Consider the following 18,955-nt stretch of genomic DNA (forward strand, 5'->3'; position numbering starts at 1 on the left):
TCTGCAGAGATACTGCATCTGACCTGATTTGGGGAGTCATCAACAGTCATTCAGATGTATTTGAAAATCTGAAAGGCCATTTGTTTTGAGCAGTTGCCAGATCTGTTGTTGGGAATCAATAGCTATGGAGCTGTAGACTGCCAGTGCTGCGTGTTTTTAAAAGTAATATTAGTAAACTGAAAGACATATTGTAGAGTTTATTTTAAAAAAGCCCAAGAGAACATGCTCTATTTTATTGGCAAAGAAATGTTAAGTGAATTATTTAAATCCATTATAATTACCCTCCTTATGTTTCTTACCTCTTAGCTAGAGGATCAAAATGTGTTCTTTCAAAAAGAAAAGCAAATTTATTTCTTTCAAAATAAAAAATAAGGACAGTCTCTAGAAAAAAGTGACTTAAACACAAAAAGTGCAAAAGCTTTACAGAAATCTGTTCTTATCTGTGATGGTGAAAGATGTCCCTTGTTCATTCTCCATTGCGGCCAGGGCTCTGTGTCACTGCCAGATAAAAAGACTTGCCTGGATGATTTTATCATGCCTAAGACAAAGTTGCAGGATAATGAACCAAAGGTAATAAATTTCCAATATAACTTTATATATATATATATATATATATATATAGAGAGAGAGAGAGAGAGAGAGAGAGTAAAAATAGGCAAGACTTCTTAATATAATTTGTTTCAGGACCCAGTAATGTTGAAGTACTAGAGAAATTTCTAAGTGGCTACAAAATGCAGTATTAATGACAGCAAAAGAGTTATACTTAAAAGAATATTTGCTTTAAAGGGAATAAATTAGAATTTATTTTTTATTCTGTGTTTATGATACTCCTATGCAAAATATAACAGATATCCAATATTAAGATTCAATTAATGAAAACATCTTTAAGTCTTAGATATAAAATTGTTTACAGGAATCTAAACGTGTGTGTGTGTGTGTGTGTGTGTGTGTGTGTGTGTGTGTGTGTGTGTAACAGTAGAAAATTCACTGTTACTAGACTACTAAAAGATGAATACTGAAAGAAAATTCCTGGCAAAAATACTCAATTTAATGATGATTAAAACAAAAGAAAGAAAGAAAGAAAAAGAAAAATCTCAGCTGGTCCATGAGCTTTAAATATTGCTTTGCAAGTGTGACCAGGTGGGTGAACCAATTGGAGGAAATGAATCTGAGAAGGAGGCAGAGTTTACTCCTGATCATAGGGCTGGCACATAGCAGAGCCAGCACCCAGATCCAACTAATGACTTCTGAGAATTTAACCATTATGTTCAAGCCCTCTGTATCCAGGCTAGTTTCCATAGCAATATGTGATGAGACTCTGGGATGGATAAGTGACCTCCAGAGAGGGGCTCTTCAGCTTTGCAAAATGAAATTAATCAAAGGATTAATTCAATGATCATAGATTATGTATGTAAAGCTATTATGTCTTTAAAAAATTCTTTCCTATGAAATTCATGAAAAATGTTATGTGAGCAACTGAGAAAATAAAAAGTTTGTGTGAAGCTCGACTCAGAGGCTTTGTGCTTTCCAAGCAGTAATACTCTGTTGTCATGTATCTTATCTGTGCCCACTAGGCTGCTGGCTTCAACAGGACAGGGCCATGTCTGCCTTTCCCATCTCTTCATAGCTGTATCCACGTACCATGAGTGGCGTCAGCGTATGCTTGAGGCAATGCATCACTATAAACCCTCTGATTACTACTGTAGTCACATCATGGAGGATGAACACACAACTGTAGACTAGCTGATTTATAATTGAGGATCAGGTAATCCTCAAATGTGATAATGATGTGGATTTCCCCTAAGTGGTTTATGTGTGTTTACAGAAATTGAGCATTATCAGGGAAATTAGAGTCATCCAAATAAACCAACATCACCAAATAATTAGCATTGCTATTTCTCCTTACCAATAGTCTCATTCCAATCGACTTGCAAAATCTATTCATTAATTTGGGGGCAAGCATTAAAATTGTATGGTAATTTAAATAATTTGGGCTAGAGTTTATTTTCTAAAAGCCAGTGGTCTAAGTAAACTTATTAGAATCTCAGACTTTAAGATTTAATTGTTCATTGTAAATGAATGCAATCCTTAGTTAAAAAAAAATCACCAAAAAAAAAAAAAACCCACAAAAAACAACAAAAAAACAAAAAACAAAACAAAACAGAAAAAGCCAGGTGGTGGTGGTGCACGCCTTTGATCCCAGCACTTGGGAGGCAGAGCCAGGCAGATCTCTGTGAGTTTGAAGCCAGCCTGGTCTACCAAGTGAGTTCCAGGAAAGGGGCAAACCCTGTCTCAAAAAACCAAAAAATTTTGTTTTAACCACTAGAGTACAAAATGTTACAATGTTACCAAAGATTACAGTGATGATAAATGATCTGCCTAAGCCTTCATACCACCACACTGGGATTTCTCAGCCTCTGAAGCCATCAAATAAACTCCATCCATGTTCTAGACCTCAAAGGCCTCCACTGCCAGACAGAGATTTTACTTAGCCATAAATGCTGATATCCATCACCAAGGTCTAGCTGTGATCCAAAGAGACCACTGAAGCCCCCTTGATATGAGATCACAGATTAGATGCAGGCTTCAAGTTGATGTGGTGGTGCATCCCTGCTGTCCCAGCACTGGGAGGTTGAGACTAGAGGACTGTGAGTTCAAGGCCTGTGTAGGCTACACAGAAATCACATCTCACAAAGCAAAACCCCAAAGAGATGTTCCAGGATGAGGCAGTTGGACATGACTTTCTGTCAGATAAGCATTTTCCAGTTTGCATGTTCTTTGGTATTTTTCTCTATTTACTTTTCATAAAAATCTCATAAACATTACTTTTCTCTACAATTTCTACAGTTGACAAAGTCGAGGCTTCTAGGGTGCTCTGTACAAAGTTACACAGAAGCAGGCCTGGGACTGAGATGTAGGCACCAATCACTCTTTCCTATTGGCACATCTGTAGACAACTCCAACTTGTACATGAAATTCTGAGAAGTTATATATACCCTGAATTTCAGTTTTTCAACCTCTGTGACATATAACACCTTCCTCAATAGTTTAAAAGATAACATGTGTTAGTGCCCTTGCTCTAGGCCTGACACATTTCTATATACATTTAGACAGGTCCTTCTCACCTCTCTCTCACACCCCTGTATGATTTTCTATTGCAATAATTTATCACCAAAAATTTGGTGACTTAACAATGACTTACATTTACTGGCTAATGATCAGAAGTCTGACGTGGGTCCTACTGGGATGCACTGAAGACATTAGCATTTGGCTACAATCCCTTCTGGGGCTCAAGGGGAGAATCATCCCCTTGTTTCTCCAGCTTATGAAGGCCTCCCACAGTCTTAGGCACACGGCACCCATCTTCAAAGCGGGCAACATCCTCTACTTCCATCATTGCATGTCCTTATCTGATTCTTCTGCCTCTTTCCCCCATTGTTAAGGGCTCACAAGGTCAGACTGGACTGAGGAGGGCAAGCTCTGCTTAGGGTCAGCTCATCAGGAACCTTAACTCCCTTTACAAAGGAACCTAACACTGTCACAGACAGGTTCTGGGCTTCTCCGAACCTGGGGTTTCCTTGACTGCTTCTTCTGCAGAGTAGCACCTACAGGAAAAGATACGAGCTAGGGGAACGTCCTGTAACTTGTGCAAAGCTAGGCAAGTATCAGCAAGACTAGATCCGACAGAGACTAAGGTAAGACAGCCAGGTCTTGGCACAAGCCTGTAATCCCAGGTACTGGGGAGGCTAAGATAGGAAGATCACCAGTTCAAGGCCAGCCTGGGCAATATAGCAGGACCGTGTGTCAAACTGACAGGTAAGAGGAGCTGGAGATGTAATTCAGTGCTTGCTTATTGCCATGGAACTGGGGTTCAAGCCCCAGTGAGGGAAAGGACTAAATTAAGGGAAAATTGACTTGGGGACAATGCCATGGCCTAAAAAGATTCACCAAAAGCCCTGCTTTTGGAGACTGTGTGCAGGGAAAGGTATGAAGCATTAGAGGAGGTCAGAGGGATGTGACTACTGGCTTGAAGGGACCTCTGCTCAGGGTTCAGGTGATAAGAGAGACAATAGAGAGCTCTCTCTCTCCCTCTCTCTCTCATACACAGATACATAGACACAGAGAAACAAAGAGAAAGAGAGAGAGAGAGAGAGGGAGGGAGGGAGGGAGGGAGGGAGGGAGAGAGAGAGAGAGAGAGAGAGAGAGAGAGAGAGAGAGAGAGAGAGAGAGATGCCATAAAAGGACAGAGTGAGAAGGATTGCAGTCCTGCTCATACTTCAGACTTTGGCACTCATAGCTGTGAGAAACATCTTTGCTGTTTAAACTCCTTGTCTGTGGTGTTTCCTTACATTAGCACACTAATGCAGCAACCAAACGCAGTGGATGAAGTTTTGATGAAAAAATTCAGTATTTGGTAAACAAATCTAAAAAGGAGGGTCATGGAGGCAGAGACCATTCTAAACCGGGATAAAAGAAGAACAAACCCAGAAAAGTGATGAGTCCAGAGTAGTCATGTGCTCTCAGGGAATGTAACACTGGGAAAATATGCTTAGGTGAAGCTGTACCTGTCATCGGCTAAGTGGGGGCAGAGCTGGGTGCTGGGCATATAGATCTAGATGTTTTATTCATTTTAGGGGCTCTGCCATCCTGAACAACCCAAGCCAGCTGGCTGGCCTTTCAGTTAAATGACAATTTCTTCTCCAGCGCTTCATATTCCTACACCTCTTTGTGGGTATTTATAGAAAATCCTGGGCAAGTTGTCTTGGGCTTGTGAGCAATGCAGCCTTTCTGCTCCCATCCCAGGGGTGTTGACTGGCCAGAGAGCAGTGCAAATGTAGGTGTTGGCTGCTGTCTTCTCTTTGCAGCTGCACAAATGTTGTCATTTAAAAATCCTTCTCTGGCATATAGCAGCAGAGTGGGGATGGCATGGGAAGGTGACGTCTGCTCAGCACTTACCCTGCAGCAAGGATTTTGCCAGGGGCTTCACATCTCCGGGTGCATCCAATTCTCAAACACTCCTTGTTTTTAGGTAGGAATCACGATAACAGAGGGACTGAAATAACCTACCAGGTCACTCTCAAACGTGGTGGTGCCAATGTTAAAATCCAAGCCTATCACATACCCTCTCTTCCCTTCAATGGCTTCTTCAGCTTGTCAACAATATTCATCCATTTCAACTTTAGTCCCCACACATGCTCTGCTCTGTGCCAGGCCATGATTACTTCTAATGGTTATCACAGAGATAGTTGGGCCCTGCCACTCAGCTTTGGGTTAAGATGTACTGCTGGAGAGCTCAGCTCAGGTAGAAGATCTCCCTATCGGATTCAGACTATTTCAGGCCTCACCACTTATTCCTTGGAAGAAGTGGTTTGAGAAAGCCATTCGGGAAGGCCCACATTTCCCACTATAGGTCTCTGTGCACTCGTTATGGTAGACCTGATTCTTACACATGCAGAAATCCCCAGGGAGCTTCAAAACATTCTCATAAGCCATGAGGTCAGTGGCATAAAACCTGTCCTGACCTCTTAGCAGATGAAGCACAGGTAATATTGGTCTGTCAGTGGCCACCACCTTATTCACTGAAAAGGAAGCAAAACAGTTCATTCTCGAGGCCTTGGGGTGGGAGGGAACTCCTGACACTGTCCACTGAAGGGAAGCTGAAATAATCTGCCAAGGATTTATAAAGCAAAAATGAGTAGTGTTTTGTTCTGTTTTGTTTAAATTTCCAACCAGAAGCCACACTTCTTCTCTTTCCTTCCCTCCCCCATCTCCTTGTTTCTGCTTGCGTTACTGTCGCTTAGGATAATACCTATTTGCAAAAGAGTTAGGGTCTAAGACTTGAGAACGTCAAATTGTTCATTTTGTGTTTTCTATTCTTTTAAATTCTATAAATATAGGCCAGCAAGATAGCTTGGTGGGTACAAGCTAGGAGTTTAATTTGGTATTAAAAGCAAGTATCTGATATTAAGATTTCTATATTACTTGTTCACCTAGGTCATTGCTCCTACACTGCACCAGGTTGGTCCTTGTGACCAATAGCTTGTGGCAGATATGATGGCGAATATACCATAGAAGACACTCTGCAGCATTTGTCTGAGTGTCTCTTATCTCTTGCTCTAGGGAAAGACTGTTGTTCTGTTGAGAATAACCCTGTCTCCCTAATGCCTGAGGCATGGTGAGGAACAGGGGCATCCTGCCAACAGCATCGTGAGTGTGTTCGGTGCAAGTATTCTAGGGAGCCTGCTAAGCTATGCTTCATTTCCCAGCCCTTTTAACAGTTTGACAGTTCCATGAGAGATCCAGAGAGAGAGAAAGATAGATAGATAGATAGATAGATAGATAGATAGATAGAGAGATGGAGCAGAGGAGAGAGGAGAAGGAGGCGAGGACAAGTGTGCCAGAGCAAGCTAGTGATGCCACCCTTGTACTGTTGGGACTCTATAAAACTGGTTGAAAAAATAAATGTGCATTGTTTTAAGCTTCAAACATTGGAGAAAATTTATAATGCAGAAATAGAGATTTAATGATCATTGACAGCAGTGAATTCAAATCTTCTTATATAAAGATAAACAAGTATAATGAAATCAATTAGTAGCTACATCCAATTTATAACAAATTTGGTTTTATCAGCAGAACTCATAGTAATTTGTCATATATGACACATGTCAAATGTATGTGCAATTCTAAAGTAGAATCATACCAAAAAAACTCCAATAAACTTTATAGTACATGACTTCATGAGAATGAAAAGGAGCTTGTAGATGGGCTGGGAGATGGTTCCATGGATAAAGTTCAGATAAATGTGCCTACTGACAAGACTGATAACCTGAGTTCAACCCCTGGAACCCACATAACAGAGCCAGATACAGCGGCTCACCCCTGCAATCTCAATGGTCAGATTGGAGAAAGAGACAGGTTCAGAAACAAGAGACACTGCCTCAAAAAACCAGAAGGAAGCAACTAACTCCGTTGTGGGATATCTGATCACACTGTGTGAAGATGTGTCTCTGTTTCACCTCACCTGCCTAAGGCACCTTCTGAGTGGTTTAATAAAGAGCTGAATGGCCAATAGTGAGGCGGAAAGGAGAGGCGGAAGTGCCAGGGTGAGAGAGGAACTCGGGAAGAGTCTGAGAGGCAGGAGATTCATCAGCAAGATGCAGAGGAAGTCAGGCATACAGAATTGAGGAGAGGTAATGAGCCATGTGGCAGAATGCAGATTAATATAAATGGGTTAATTTAAGTTTTAAGAGCTTGCTGGGGACAAGCCTAAGCTAAGGCCAAGCTTTCATAATTAATAAGAAGTCTCTGTGTCATTATTTGGTAGCTGGTATCCCAAAGAAAGACCTGGAAAAGTTGTCCTCCAATCTCCACACATGTAATACAGCATGCATGTGCCCCACCTTATCCATGGTAAAATAAAATAAAAACCAAATAAACAAAAAGGAAGTCAGGTGGAAAAATGGCCATCCATCCAAATAATTTCATTACAGCATGCTTAAAGTGTTGGCCATTTTATCATTAGGTTTAAGGATGCTACAACTTTCTTACAGGGAAAAAACCCTTTTCCCAGAATGCAATGCTATATTTTATACAAATATATGTGTGTAGATTTACATATTTATTTATATAGCAAGTGAGTATGCCTACATGCATATATGCATACACACAGAAGCACATGTCTGTTGATTCTATGAAACAGGGACTCTAGTGATGCCAATACCAATTACTCATATTTACACAGGTGGGCAAGAAGTTCTCTTCTCCTTGTCAGAACTTAAGTAGATGACACAGTATTAATAGAAGTGTAATGGTCATGTGGATGGACAGAAATACTCTACAAGGATCATAAGTGCCTGGGCATTCTCGAGGCAGCACTGACAGTCATTGCCTTGCCTGAGGCTTGGCTTCCATCAGATGTAACAGTTCCATTTCTGGGATGACAGTGACAGGTGCCAATTTCTGTCAGGAGATCATATGTATGCAGACCATCATCTCCCCCAGAGTCTTGGGAGGGTAATTTTAGTCATTCTTTTAAAGTGAAGTTATTTATTGCCTGAAAAGTGTCATCTACCTATAAATGAACCACTCCTCCCTCAAAAGATTAAATGGGCTGCCCAGGCCCAAAAATTTGGCTGGGGTGAAATGAAAATGAAAACAAATCAGTAACTTAATATTTCTGAAAATATCAGTAGGCTTGTGTATGTGTTGCTTATCTGGGATCAGCCTTAACTGTGCTTAAGAACCATGCAGAAACCCCATCAAGATGTCAGACAGTGAGGGAAAATTTTTTTGGGGTGGGGCAAGGACTTTATAGAGTGGAAATTAAAGCACACATATGTTAAGTAGCTATTCTCTCTCTCTCCCCCCTCTCTCTTGTGTGTGTGTGTGTGTGTGTGTGTGTGTGTGTCTGTCTGTCTGTCTGTCTGTCTATCTCTGTCTCTCTCTCTCCTGACATTAGAAGGCTTTCTTTTGCAATCAGAGCCACCTGCCCCAGAATGATGCCCTTGACTTGCATGAGGACCCCTGCAGACCCATATTTAAAGTCTATTGATGAGCAATTCAAATCAGTCTGCATATGGCCTTATAATACTTCAAACAAACCACTTCTGGGAAAGAGGGTGGCTTCTGTAGTGAAACAAGAGAATAATGTAGTGAAGATGAAGAGACAGATGGGCACATCCAGGTCAGTGAGAGATGCGCTGAGTCTCTGTTGTAGTGAGGAGCCTAAGAATCCCTGCAAAATTCACTGTATCTGTTTAGTGATGGGTGCTCATAACAATTTTGTTCAATAGGCTTCCTACAAGAAGGTAGGGACATAACACATATAAAAATATAACATGGGTATGACAGATAGACTGAAATCCATCTTGTTGAAGAACAGGGTCACAGTTTTGGAAAGGAAGACCTAACTCAGCAAGCATTCTACTCTTCCAGGAGGCTGGGGCTGGCATAGAGTTAGAGTCTCTTATTTTCACTCTTCGACCCTCCAATCTACAGAACGCCACTACTTGTTCTTAGAAGCAAGTCCTGCTACTTTCAAATGGACAAAGTATAACATTCTACCTAAGTCAACATCTGCTTAAAATGTCCTTCTTGTCACCTCTCACCAAGTGACCTTAAAGCAAGGGAGATGGAGTGATGCAGCCCAATGTGTGTGCGGGGGTGGTTCTGGAGCCAGAGAACACTGGCTCTGTGTCTGGACCCTGCAGTTTCATTGAGGGTAACCTTGCTGAGTTTAGCCTCTTTGACAGTCTCTTCCGCTGCAGTGATGTGACAATGAGACCCACCCATGCCCTTTGGAAAAGAAATCTGTCTTCTCCCTCTCTCTCTCTCTCTTTTTTTTTTTTTTGCCTTCCTCCTACAGCATGTTTAAGGTCAATGAAAAGAACGGATGAGCTTCCAGAACACACTTTGGACTGTTTTCTGAGTGGAGCAAAGGAGGCTGGGTAAATGTCCACTCTTTCTATTCCTTTCATAGGAATCGAGCTAGATTTTGGAGTGCCCAGAGATCGCTGGCTATTTATTTATTTGTTTGTTTATTTGTTTAGGTCCTCTCTTATGTGCTCTATTCATTTTTGTAGTAGAAGTTCAGCTTAAAAGTTGTTCCACTTTCTAAGGTCCAGTGGCTCATCCAGTTGGGGACCAGTGAGACAAACTGATTCTCTGGCTGGCTATATCTAGGTCTGTTTTTTCCTGTGTTATGGGCAACTCTGCCCTTAGTGCCCTTTTCTCACAGAGCACTAGTGAGGTCCTGCCATTCAGCTATGGGTCGGACATAGCTCAGCTCAGGTGGAACAACTCTCTACAGGGTATAGACTTGGACATTTTCAAAGGCCGTTGAATACAGAATTCCAGTTTTCCTTCTTTGGATCATGACTTTCCTCTGGGGTCCTTATTAGGATGCTTGAATGAGGGTGAGATGAAGCTTGACATCAACACAGTACCATGATGACATGATGTCATAAACATGATGCCCTGTGGTATTTACTTTCCACATTATTAAGAGGATTAAATGTTATAATGTATGGACAAATACACTTAGTGTGCTCCTGACCACTGAACATCAACAGAAGCCTGATGCAAATTACAATATGGTATTTCCTTTTTTTACCATCTATACAGCATCTATACAGCAGTTTATAGGACATAAACTCTTCCAGAAACCAGACATGATCAATGCTGTGTATCAGAGAATAGGTTTGTCTCCAGAAGGGGAAGGATTCTGGAAGTGAGCAGTGAGCTACTGAGTGTGATCTACACATGGGATTCCAAGACTTCTCTTTACTACTTCATGCTATCAACTGCATTTCTGCTTTATCACCCACCAAACAGAACAAGAAAAAACAAGCCATGAAAACTATACCAGGGTTATCTATAAGTCTTCCTTAAATCTTTACAAATATGGAATTTTGAATTATGATCTTTTTAAGATGATGATTTGCAGGCTTTGTGCTTTCTTGACATGACAGTCTTTCCAAAAAGAAAAATAATGGTAAGCAATTATTAGTCACTTCCTGGATCCAGGGTACATAGTTGATACTTAACATCAGCAACTCTACAATAGCAACATATTCTCCTTGTTTGATGAGAAACTGAAGTTAAGAGAGACATAGGAACTTACATAGAGACACAAGGTTTGGGAAAGCAAAAATCTGCATATTGCTTGAAAGTATGTGCACATTTGAAAGGACAGCAAGGGCATTTCTCTTGTAGCTTTTGCTAAAAGGATGTACAAGGGGTTTTCTAGAAATCCCAGCCAGGAGGTGGGTTTCCCCTTGCCATTCTCATAACACTGGTTCTGACATCAAAGGACTTATTCAGAACAACTTAGAAATGTGACAGCCAACTGTATTCAGGGAAAAACTATCCAGTCCAACACAAGGGAGTCTTTTCCTGATCAGGCATTCAAGATCAATGTTAGTGACAGTCTAGCATAATAGAAAAGGTCTTGGGCCAGGAGCCTTTGCTTCTGACTCTGGCTTGGTAAGAGAAGCTGTGGACTTCCTGGCAACAACTCAAGTTTCTGATTTTCTTCATCTACAGATTAAGGAAAATGGTAGGGTGGTACACATACCCTCAAGGTTAATGCTACCACACTGTGATCTGGGCTGTTTGTATACTGTCCTATTCATATCTTAGACTATTTACTGTCTGTCATTTCTTATGGCCACATGAGTTGCATGATGTCAGGTATGCAGTCTATATATTTCACTGCTAATGTCCAGGAATACTACAGGCAAACAGAAATGACCAAACATTATTTTCAGAATAAATGATCTGTGTATACTGTACAGCATTTAAAGGCAGTGACTGCTGTTGGTATTGTCTTAGAGAATGACAAATAGATTTTTAATTAGATATTAACTTTTCAGGAACCGTAATGATATCATCCTGCAAGTGAATTCAGGCAGGCAACATTCACGTTCAAATCACAATTCTGTTCCAGTTTTTGGATCTTTCCCTAGAAGTTGTTAAAGGGGTTTTACCCCTTCCTGTGACATCTGATATCAGCATTTAAATCACATGAAATGAAGATGGTGAGGCTTCATTTCTTGTTTCTAATTTTTGTAACCTCCAAGAGGGTTTCTTGGTTTTGCTGATTATTCTGCAACTTCCAGGTTCTCTCCAGATGTGAGCAAAATTGCTTACTTGGTCGAGCTGCTTGCACTTACTTGATGAAGTACTTGATTCCATCTGCTGTGTAAGCTGCCTCCCACCCGTAAGGTAAGCCTAGAGTGAAAGGAAACCAAAAATACACTTAATATGATGATGAAGATAACTTTATTTTCTGGACACAAACCTCCCCCACGTTGACAATTATCTGAGTGCATTTCTTGCACAAAATTATTTTCTTGAAAGGGAGAATTAGGACAATTCAGATGAGCTCTGGGAATCAGCATCTTTACAACGCAATAAATAAAGTCTCGAACAGTTAACAATCTGCTTTAGTAGCAATAACTGGATTATGACTTATCATTTACATGTGGTGAACGTTTTTGTCAGCAGGACGCACGCAGAAATCTGTGTTTGCAGCGGATGGTTTCTGCCTGGAGGCAGAAGGATGGACAAGATGGCCTCTGCTTGTCTATTCTGGCTCAAAGTTTCTTTAATTGGCTCCCTTTACATTCTTTCACTCAGCTCCACAGGGAATCGGGCATGAGTGCCAGATCAGCAGGGGTTTGAAAGTAGCTTTTGGACAAGACAAGACTCCTTATTAAGTCTGAAAGTTTAGCAAAGTGATTTACAATGGATGGTGGCATTTTACTTTGTTAATTAAGAATTTTGTGCACTAAACATAAAAGGCCAAACAATTTGCTAAACTTAGCTTCCATTTCTGTAATGGGATTGAGGATAGTTAGCTAAAAAGAGATATGGGATGAAGTAAGCAGGCAACATGGGGGCATATTCTGTATAGGAGTTCTGCTTTTTCTCTCTCCTTATCCACTTACTGAGTTTTCAACCAGCATTTATGCATACACTTATAAGTATTGTACTACTGAGGTACAACCTCTTCTTTTTAGAGACAGGGTCTCACTAGATTGCATAGGTTGGACATGGACTAATTCTGTAGCCCAGGCTGGCCTTAAACACTTAATTCAGTCTCCTGACTAGTTGGAACCATAGGTCTATGTCAGTGGACTGGGCTGCCATATTTTCTTACATCTGGATTGTTGGTGGCATCTCTTTAGACTGCAATGGTTTTTACCCATTCTGCTCTTTCACTGAGTTATGTCTTATATATTGCTATTGCTAAAAATTTTAATTGACCTTTCTAACAAGTTCTATGACATTAGGTTATCACAGCTCTTTTGATAGGTATAAAATACATGAATACATTAAAAAAAGGCTGCATTACTCAGGCAGCGACTGTTGTGGGATGTAACTGAGCCTCTACAACAAATACTTGACTTTCATTCCTCTAAATATCAGCAAGGGGGAGATTGTAAGGAAGCAACAACATGGATGAAATAAAACTTTACCTCACTCCCATTTAATTATTAGAGAATATATTTCTTTGAGAAGAGGCTATTATTGTATGTGCATGTGCATGTGTGTATGTGTGCGTGCGTGTGTGTGTGTGTGTGTGTGTGTGTGTGTGTGTGTGCGCGTGCTACAAATGAAAGACTTTATACTGAGTCCAGTCCAAGACTGTGGGCCAAAATTTTATAACTGTCTCTTCCATATATCAACAAGGCCATCTTGGGTCTCTATCCTTTCTTCATGAATGAATGTATGTTCCTACTTTTAGTAGTACTCAGAGCTTCTGAGAACTCAGTATAAGCAAAACTCTGGGAGTGACATCCTGTGACACAGGAAGTGACTTCCTGTGCATGTGTTCTTTCATGTCCACTGATCAGCCATGATACATGCTGCTGTCCTACAAGACTGAGTTGACTTACTTTTGTCTTTACACTTTCTCCATATTAAAAAAAAATAGATAGTTTCATCTGACAATGATGAGTCCCTTTGCCTACAAGGAAGACTGATGACTATAAGGGCCTTGCTTATATGACAGAAACCCTCTGATTAGTTTTTGGGTAAAATTGCAAACACTGGGAAATCAAAAAGCTGTCCTAATGTGACTAAGGTTTTTATTTGTTGGATGAATTGTTTGATTGGTACAATTCCATCTGTTTCTCCAATTTTTCAAGTCACAGGCATTCTTTAATAAAATAGAAGAGGTACATTTTATTAAAACGTTTTAGACTTTATCATCATGAGTGTGTGTGTGCAGGATACATGTGTGTGTGGGCTTGTACACACAGCACATATTGGGGGTCAGAGGTCAACTTTGTGGAATTATCTCCTTCCACCTTTATGTGGGTTCTAGAGGCTGAACTCAGGTCATTAAACTTGCATGGGAAACCCTTTTACCCACCAAGCCACCTTGGCAGGCCCAACATTGTGTCTTTTAATCATGAGTTCCGTTTAAAATTGAGTTGATTGAGAATTCATTTTCTCAGTCCTAAAGAAGACATATTTATACTACCTCATTAAGATTCCAGGAATATTGAGGAAAGATGGTAGAAAGAATGCAAGAGCTGGAAGAATGGAAGAGGAGCTACAGAAAGTTGTTTTCTTCTCAGAAAATTGGGAATCCATCTCCCTCAAGACCCAGCTATACCACTCTTGGGCATATACCCAAGGAATGCTCAATCATACCACAAGGACACATGCTCAACTATGTTTATAGCAACATTATTTGCAAAAGCCAGAACCTGGAAACAACCTAGATGCCCTTCAACTGAAGAATAGATAAAGAAAATATGGTATGTATACACAATGGAGTACTACTCAGCAGAGAAAAACAATGACATCATGAGGTTTGCAAGCAAATGGATAGAACTAGAAAATATCATCCTGAGTGAGGTAACCCAGACCCAGAAAGACAAACATGGTATGTACTTACTCGTAAGTGGATACAAGATGTAAAGCAACTCACAACTCCAGGGAGGTTAGCTAGTAAAGAGGACCCTAAGAAAAAATACAGGGATCGCCCAGCAACAGAGAAATGGATAAGATCTACATGAGCAAACTGGGGGTGAGGGGAAGTAATGGAGGGCGAGGGTTGGGGGGAAGAGAGCTTAGGGGTATGGGAGGTTCTAGCTGGATCAGGAACAGAGTGGGAGAACAAGGAAAGAGATACCATGATATACGAAGACACCATGGGAATAGGAAGAAGCAGAGTGCTAGAGAGGTCCCCAGAAATCCACAAAGATGACTTCACCATAGACTACTGGCAATGGTCAAGAGGGTGCCTGAGCTGACCTACTCTGGTGATCAGATGGCCAAAAACCCCAACTGTCATGATAGAACCCTCATCCAGTGACTGATGGAAGCAGATGCAAAGATCCATGGTCAAGCCCTAGGTGGAGCTCCAGGAGTCTAATAGATGAGAGAAAGGAGGGATCATATGAGCAAGAGATATTGAGACCATGATTGGAAAAAGCACAGGGACAAATAGCCAAACTAGCAGAAACACATGAACTGTGAACCAATAGCTGAGGAGCCCCATGGAACTGGACCAGGCCTTCTGGATAAGTGAGACAGCTGTTTAGCTTGAACTGTTTAGGGGGCCCCCAAGCAGTGGGACCAGACCTGTCCTTGGTGCATCAGCTGGCTTTTTGGAATCTAATGCCTACACTGAGACACTTTGCGCAGCCTTGGTACAGGGAGGAGGGGCTTGGACCTGCCTCAACTGAATGTTCTAGGCTCTGCTGACTCCCCAGGGGAGACCTTGCCTTGGAGGAGATGGGAATGGGGGGTGTGTTGGGGGAAGGCTGGCGGGGGGGGGGGGAGGAGGGAGGAGAGGGAAATCTGTGGTTGATATGTAAAATGAATAGAAAATCTCTTAATAAAAAGAAAAAAAAAGAAAGTTGTTTTCTAGGAAAGACATAGCCATTACAGCAAGAAACTCATGGCAGCTGTGGATACTTGCACTGGGTCTGCATAAGAATGGCCCATCCAGCCAGGCGGAAGTGGTGCACACCTTTAATCCCAGGACTTAGGGGTAGAGCCAGGCAGATCTCTGTGAGTTAGAGGCCAGCCTGATCTACAGAGTGAGATCCAGGACAGACACCAAAAGTACACAGAGAAACCTTGTCTAAAAAACCAAATAAAGAAAAAAAAAAAAAAAAAAAAAAAAAAGCATGGCCATGCACAGTCGGATGGAGGAGGGGCTCAGGGAACCCTACCCTTCATTGCTGAGCTATTTTCTAAGATAGACAGGGAAGGGGGTATCACTGCCTTCTGTTGTATACCCACTGATGACCCCATCTGGCTCCACTGGATAATTTCAATCCAGTGATAATACAAATGGCCCTACTTTTAAACAAAATAGGTCAGAAAACCACCCCCAAAGTTATGATTATAAGAAAGGACTCATAGGGAAGGGGGAGGGGTATTGATAAGAAGAGGGAATCAAGAGATAGTGTGGGGGAGAGAGCAATCAGAATTTATTATATACAATGTATAAAATGGTCAAATAACAAAACTAATAAAAATGAAAATGGCATTCTCTACCCTGAAAAAAGCAAGTGCTTATTTTTTAAAAGACCAAAGATTTTTGTTTTAATCATCTTAACATCATCTGTAAACAGAACTGGAGACTAAGCTGACAGTAATTAATCTCCCCGTGATATCTAAGTAATAGAAACACAATCACTGTCTAATTTAAAGACAGACATACAAATAGCCTACTTCATACAAAAAAGCTCTTTTGGTATTCACAAGCATACATGATTATGAGATACTCGGTTTTCCAATGGTAATGATTTTATTTCTTCATAATGATGATTTGGAAGTAATTATAACAGAATATAAGTACCTTGAAATAATCATTATTGTTACAAATAAGGAAAGAGTTGTATAGTTACAAAATCTTCACATGTAAATATACGCTGCTTCTAATTCTTCCTTTTCATATATATATTTTAAAACACCTGCAATTGTTTCTGATTGGAAGTGTTTGTCTGAGTTCTCACATAACATTCTTTCCACCAGAGATCATCTGTTTCTAATCCCAAACTTCATGGTGATGACTCTAAAATCTGCATGAATATCTTGCCAGAGTGAAAGTCTGGAACATATTGAACTTAGATTCCTGGCTGTCACCTACAACTCAACATATCCAAATTCAAACTCATCATGTTTCCACACAAAATGATTTCCTTTCTATTTCCCTAGTCCATTCGTCACCACAGATTCTCTTTGTTATGTTTGGCCCACATACTAATTTATTAAATATTTATGAATTATTATGTGTTCAGATGTTTGCCCTGGTGTTCAATATAATAACGATGGAAAATAAACATGCACCTTGATCTCACAGAGCTTTCCTCAGCTCCACATACAAAAAAAAAAAAAAAAAAAAAAAAAAAAAAGGATGAGGATGTACCTCAGTCAGTGGAGTATTTGCCTAGCCTGTACAAAGCCCTGGCTCTGATAGACAGCATTTCGTGAACAGGTGCTGGATGTGCTGGTGCATACCTACAATCCCAACACTGGAGAGATATATAGAGAGAAACAGTTTAAAGTCATGCATGGCAACACCTATATGAGACCATGTCTCAAATATAAACAAAAGCTCTTACATACAAAACAAAACAAAACCCAAACAATACTCCCCCCCCCCCCCCACGCCCCCAATCATACACAAGCACATTAACAAAAGTCAGTTCAGGCAGTTCAAAGAGTTTCAGATAGTGTGAGAGACTGATGCAGTACAGACAGACAGGAAGAACTGCAAAGTAGTGAGGAAAGGTCAGCAGGGGTTTCCCAGAGGCTGCAGTGCTGAGTGGAAGCCGGGGAAAGTGCAGACCTGGGGATGAAGACTCTAGGTAGCTGGAACAGTCATGAGGCCTGTGGTGGAGGCCTGGCACTTTGAGGACTGAGGGACCTGCTGCCTCCACACAACTGTGGAAAGATTCTGCTGTAAACATTATTACACCGTGATCTGCATGCTGCAGCAGGATTGTCTGGGACTCCCTCTCCTCTCTTCTCCTCTTCCCTTCCCTCTCCCTCGCTCCCTTTCTGAGACAGGGTCTCATAGCCTCAGCTATGTAGAGCAGGCGACCTTGAACTGGCAGTTTCCTAACAAGAGAAGACCTGCTCCCATTGAGGATGAAGATGCTGCAAGGGAACGCTGCCCCATTATACTTGGGAAAAGGCTACATAATCTAAAAAAAAAAAAAAAAAATTAGATCTACAGAGCCCAAATTTTTTACCTGACTGAATTTCAAGGGAAAGTAAGCCTTGCAAGGAGAGAAAGTGTACACACTCTTTCTTGACAGAGCAAGGGAGAGGAAGAGCTGCCAGGAACATGGCCAAAAAAGCAATAGATTCTAACCTGTTTTTAAGTGTGCATGATGTGATTATGGACCATTATAACTTAGCACTTCTGGGAGCCCTAAACACAAGCACACTTGTCCTCCTGAAACAGCTCTTGGCCCCCAAGACTTGACAGGGATGCTGTACCCATGATATCTCAAGAGTGTGGCTGCATAAACAAGACCTGCATAACAATAACACCAGTTGACATGGCATTGGGGATGGTGGAAATTTCACAAGGCCCAATCCTAGATGAAGAGCTACAGGCAATAGGGTGAGAGCCATATTTACCTATGGGGTATAAGAGTGTGTATTAAAATACAGCAATGCTTTTGTTTGTATATCCCATGCAGAATGTGGGTGGTTTCATTTATTGAGGCTTGGAATCTTGTTAAATGGTGTGGTGTAAAGAAAGAAGGCCAAGTGAGTTTAGGGGATTGTGAGAAAGACTGAAATAATGGACCATAGCCTTTCAACGGAGAGAGAAGACACAGGGATTGGGAGGTGGAGGAGTAGACAGCCTTGGTGAGGACGATCAATGTGTAGTAAGCTGGGGAGATGTGAGGTCTGAGCGAGTCAACAGGGCACTCTTGCTGCCAAGATTCACTGTGAACTTGAAGGGGCTTGGGAAGGAGGGCACAGAAACCCTGACAAAAGGAACTGAGGGGAAGGATCCGAATGGAGAAGGGCAGGAGCTGGAATAGAGTCAGAGGAGGGAAGCTGACACTGACAAGGGGCCACACTGCAGGAGTCTCCAGTTAATCTGCAAAGCTCTAGTGTCCTCATCAGCTCAAGGAGACTCCACTATGCCATGGGACATCCCAGGCAGGAAAGAAAGGGAGGAGGTAAGGGGAGGGAGAGTGAGAGGGAGGGAGGGAGGGAGGGAGAGATTCTGAACTAAGTAGGCAAAGCTTCACTAAAGATTATGACATCCATCCCATTCAAGAAATTTTCAATTGATTTCGAATCAGAAAATCTAAATCCATAGGCACTGCTTTTGAGTCAAAGTTGAAGAACACGGTAATAACTGTGCAGGGCCTTGGCTTTCTCATTTATATGAGTAATGATCACAGCTATCCCACTAGCTTGTGGAGTAATCATGAGACTATTATTAGTTAATATATAA

General features: G+C 41.3%; 1 protein-coding gene across 4 annotated transcripts in view; it reads right to left on the minus strand.

The window, feature by feature from the left end:
* Positions 1–18,955, minus strand: part of Stxbp4 (syntaxin binding protein 4) — a 158,232-nt gene that overhangs the window by 9,615 nt on the left and 129,662 nt on the right. For all 4 annotated transcript variants that reach the window (XM_036196284.1, XM_036196283.1, XM_036196285.1 and 1 more), the window contains one exon: positions 11,673–11,730. In XM_036196284.1, the coding sequence (XP_036052177.1) occupies positions 11,673–11,730 (58 nt within the window). The remainder of the gene's footprint in view (positions 1–11,672; positions 11,731–18,955) is intronic.

Source organism: Onychomys torridus, chromosome 8, assembly GCF_903995425.1.
Source record: "Onychomys torridus chromosome 8, mOncTor1.1, whole genome shotgun sequence".
Lineage (NCBI taxonomy): Eukaryota > Metazoa > Chordata > Mammalia > Rodentia > Cricetidae > Onychomys > Onychomys torridus.